We start from the raw sequence: 4,172 nt of genomic DNA, 5'->3' as shown, positions 1-4,172 counted from the left end.
TGACCCCACTGACCCCATGACCCCACTGACCCCATACCTGACCCTATGACCCTATTGACCCCTCTGTCCCTGTACATGACCCCTGACCCACTGACCCCATACATGACCCCCTGACCCCACAGCTGACCCCATGACCCCACTGACCCCGCTGAACCCAGTGACCCAATGGCCCCATGACCCACCTGACCCCATACATGACCCCATGACCCCATACATGACCCCTGACCCCGTGACCCCATACCTGACCCCATACATGACCCGCTGACCCCATGACCCCGCTGACCCCATGACTCTGCTGACCCTGATGACTCCACTGACCCCATTGACCCCATGACCCCACTGACCCCATGACCCCATAACCCCACTGACCTCACTGACCCCCTGACCCCATAGCTGACCCCTGACCCCATAGCTGACCCCTGCCCCGCCCACAGCGCGCCCAGTTCAGCTGGGACCCCGAGACCGTGGGGATGATCCACGGCTCGTTCTTCTGGGGCTACATCGTCACCCAGATCCCCGGCGGCTTCATCGCCCAGAAATTCGCTGCCAACAGGTCCGGGCTGGTGGCCCTCAGAGGGAACTGGTGGCCCAGAGGTGGGATGGTGGCCCTGAGGGGGAAATGGTGGCCCAGGGGAGGGCTGGTGGCCCTGAGAGAGATGATGGTGGCACCAGGGGGGAAATGGTGGCCCTGAGTGGATGATGGTGGCCCTGAGAGGGAAATTGTGGCCCTGAGGGGGAGCTGGTGGCCCCGAGGTGGGGATGGTGGCCCTTAGAGGGGTGGTGGCCCTCACGGGGAAATGGTGGCCCCGAGGTGGGGATGGTGGCCCTCAGAGGGCTGGTGGCCCCCAGAGGGTGTGTGCTAGCCCTGAGGGGGAGCTGGTGGCCCTCAGAGGGATGGTGGCCCTGAGGGGGGCTGGTGGCCCTGAGGGGATGATGGTGGCCCTGAGGGGTGGGGGCTGGTGGCCCTGACAGGGATGGTAGCCCTGAGGGGATGATGGTGGCCCCCAGAGGGTGTCTGGTAGCCCTCCCAGGCTGGTAGCCCTCCCAGGCTGTGTGCTGGCCCGAGGGCGGCCTGCTGGCCCTGAGAGGAGGCTGGTGGCCCCAAGGTGGGGGTGGTGGCCCCGAGGGTGTCTGGTGGCCCCCCGAGGCTGTGTGCTGGCCCCTAGGGTGTCTGGTAGCCCTCCCAGGGTGTCTGGTGGCCCTCCCAGGGTGTCTGGTAGCCCCCCAGGCTGTGTGCCGGCCCGCTGAGCCCCCCGTGGCCCACAGGGTGTTCGGGCTGGCCATCGTGGCCACCTCGGTGCTGAACATGCTGATCCCCTCGGCCGCCCGCACGCACGTGGGCTGCGTCATCGCCGTGAGAGTCATGCAGGGGCTGGTGGAGGTGGGGCCGGGGGCTCGGGGGAAATTTGGGGGGTTTGGGGGAGATTCCGGGGATTTTGGGGGAGATTCGGGGGGGTTCGGGGGAAATTTGGGGGGTTTGGGGGAGATTCCGGGGATTCTGGGGGAGATTCGGGGGGGTTCGGGGGAAATTTGGGGGAAATTCGGGGGGTTTGGGGGAGATTCGGGGAAAATTTGGGGGGTTTCAGGGCAGATTTGGGGGAAATTCGGGGGGTTCTGGGGAAATTCGGGGGGTTCGGGGGGAGATTCGGGGGGTTCGGGGGAAATTCGGGGGGTTCGGGGCAGATTCGGGGGAAATTCGGGGGGTTCTGGGGAAATTTGGGGAAGATTTGGGGTGATTGGGAGAGATTCGGGGGAAATTTGGGGGGTTCGGGGGGAAATTCGGGGGGTTCTGGGGCAGATTCGGGGGGTTTGGGGAAAATTTGGGGGGTTCTGGGGGAGGTTCGGGGGGAAATTCGGGGGGTTCGGGAGAAATTCGGGGGAAATTCGGGGGATTCTGGGGGAGGTTCGGGGGGTTCTGGGGGAGAGTCGGGGGAAAATCGGGGGGTTCGGGGGAAATTTGGGGGAAATTCGGGGAAGATTCGGGGGGTTCTGGGGGAGATTCGGGGGGTTCGGGGATTTGGGGGAAATTTGGGGGAAATTCGGGGGATTCGGGGGAGATTCGGGAAATTTGGGGGGTTCTGGGGAGATTCGGGGGGTTCTGGGGCAGATTCGGGGGGTTCTGGGGTGTTTGGGAAGGGTTACAAGGAGAGTTTTGGTGTTTTGGGTTGTTATTGGGGTGGTTTTGTCCATTTTTTGGGTGTTTTTGGGGTGTTTCGAGCTGGTTTGGGCTGGTTTTAGGGTGTTGTTGGGTGTTTTGGGTTGTTTTTGGGCTGTTTTGGGTTGGTTTTGGGGTGTTTGGGGTGTTTTGGGGTGATGGTTTGTGGTTTGGGATTGTTTTTGGGGTGTTTTCCTGTAGTTTTGGGGGTTGTTTTTGGGGTGTTTTCAGGTGGTATTGTGCATTTTTGGGTGGTTTTGGGGTGTTTTGGGGTGGTGTTGTGTTTTTGGAGAGGGTTTGGGGTGTTTTCCTGTGGTTTTGGGGTGTTTCTGGGGTGTTTGAGGTGTTTTGGGATTGGTTTTGGGTTGTTTTTGGGTTGGTGGTTTGTGTTTTGGGATTGTTTTTGGGATTGTTTTTGGGGTATTTTCGGGTGATTTTTTGGGTGTTTTGGGGCCCTTCGAGGTCGGTTTTGGGGTGTACCTGGTGACCTTGGGGTGTGGCCGTTCCCACCCTCCCAGGGCGTGTCCGGGTGGGCGTGTCCCTTTGGGCGTGTCCGATTGGCGTGACCGTGGGCGTGTCCAATGGGCGTGTCCGTGGGCGTGTCCAGCGAGGGCGTGTCCGTGGGCGTGTCCAACGGGCGTGTCCCTTTGGGTGTCTCCAGTGGGTGTATCCAATGGGCGCGTCCCTTTGGGTGCGTCCGGTGGGCGTGTCCCGTGGGTGTGTTCGATGGGCGTGTCCCGTGGGTGTGTTCGATGGGCGTGTCCCGTGTGTCCGGTGGGCGTGTCGGGTGGGCGTGTCCCGGCTGACCCCGCCCCCCGCAGGGTGTGACCTATCCCGCCTGTCACGGCATCTGGAGCAAGTGGGCGCCGCCGCTGGAGCGGAGCCGCCTGGCGACCACGGCCTTCTGCGGTACCGGGGGGGCTACCGGGGCTGCCGGGGGGGCTACCGGGGCTACTGGGGCTACTGGGGGGGCTACCGGGGCGACCACGGCCTTCTGCGGTACGGGGGGGCCACTGGGGCTACCGGGGGTCTGGGGGGTGACCACGGCCTTGGGGCTACTGGGTGTCCCGGGCGTCCCAGGAGCGTCACCGCTGTCCCCAGGTGTCCCCTGTGTGTCCCCAGGGCTGTCCCCAGTGTCCCCCTGTCCTGTCCCCAGGCTCGTACGCAGGAGCAGTGGTGGCCATGCCGCTGTCCCCAGTGTCACTCTGTCCCCAGTGTCACCCTGTCCCCAGGTTCCTATGCAGGGGCGGTGGTGGCCATGCCGCTGTCCCCAGTGTCCCCAGTGTTACTCTGTCCCTCTGTCCCCAGTGTCCCCAGTGTTAGTGTCACTGTCCCCCTGTCCCCAGTGTCAGTGTCACTCTGTCCCCAGTGTCAGTGTCACTCTGTCCCCAGGTTCCTACGCAGGGGCAGTGGTGGCCATGCCGCTGTCCCCAGTGTCCCAGTGTCCCCAGTGTCACTCTGTCCCCAGTGTCACTCTGTCCCCAGTGTCCCCAGTGTCACCCTGTCCCCAGTGTCTCTCTGTCCCCAGTGTCAGTGTCCCCCTGTCCCCAGGCTCGTACGCAGGGGCGGTGGTGGCCATGCCGCTGGCCGGGGTGCTGGTGCAGTACTCGGGCTGGAGCTCCGTGTTCTACGTCTACGGTGAGACCCCGGGACCCCCCGGGACACCCCCCCGGGACCCCCCCAGACCCAACCCCGAGACCCCCCAGACCCCACCCCGGGACCCCAGGGACCTCCCCTCGGGACCCCCAGTGACCCCCCCGGGACACCACAGGACCCCCCCGGGACCCCCCCGGACCCCAGACCCCACCCCGGGACCCCGCCAGAGCCCCCCAGTTCCCCCTCAGTGCCCCCAGTGACCCCCCAGTTCCCCCAGTTCCCTCCCAGTGCCCCCAGTTCCCCCAGTAACCCCGTTCCCAGGCAGTTTCGGGGTGCTGTGGGTGATCCGTCCCAGTCCCCCCAGTTCTCCCAGTCCCCCCAGTAACCCCAGTCCCCCCAGGCAGTTTCGGGGTGCTGTGGT

At 64.4% G+C, this 4,172-nt stretch overlaps 1 protein-coding gene across 1 annotated transcript; it reads left to right on the top strand.

Moving 5' to 3' along the window:
* Positions 1 to 434: 434 nt before the first annotated feature.
* LOC130266997 (vesicular glutamate transporter 1-like) lies at positions 435 to 3,793 on the top strand (the record flags this gene model as incomplete). Its single annotated transcript, XM_056516246.1, has 4 exons — positions 435 to 553; positions 1,267 to 1,381; positions 2,977 to 3,064; positions 3,707 to 3,793. Coding segments are annotated over 4 exons (409 nt in total), but the record flags the coding sequence as incomplete, so codon positions are not given.
* Positions 3,794 to 4,172: the final 379 nt, after the last annotated feature.

Source organism: Oenanthe melanoleuca, unplaced genomic scaffold (assembly GCF_029582105.1).
Source record: "Oenanthe melanoleuca isolate GR-GAL-2019-014 unplaced genomic scaffold, OMel1.0 S465, whole genome shotgun sequence".
Classification (NCBI taxonomy): Eukaryota; Metazoa; Chordata; class Aves; order Passeriformes; family Muscicapidae; genus Oenanthe; species Oenanthe melanoleuca.
This window is presented reverse-complemented; position numbering and strand designations above follow the sequence as displayed.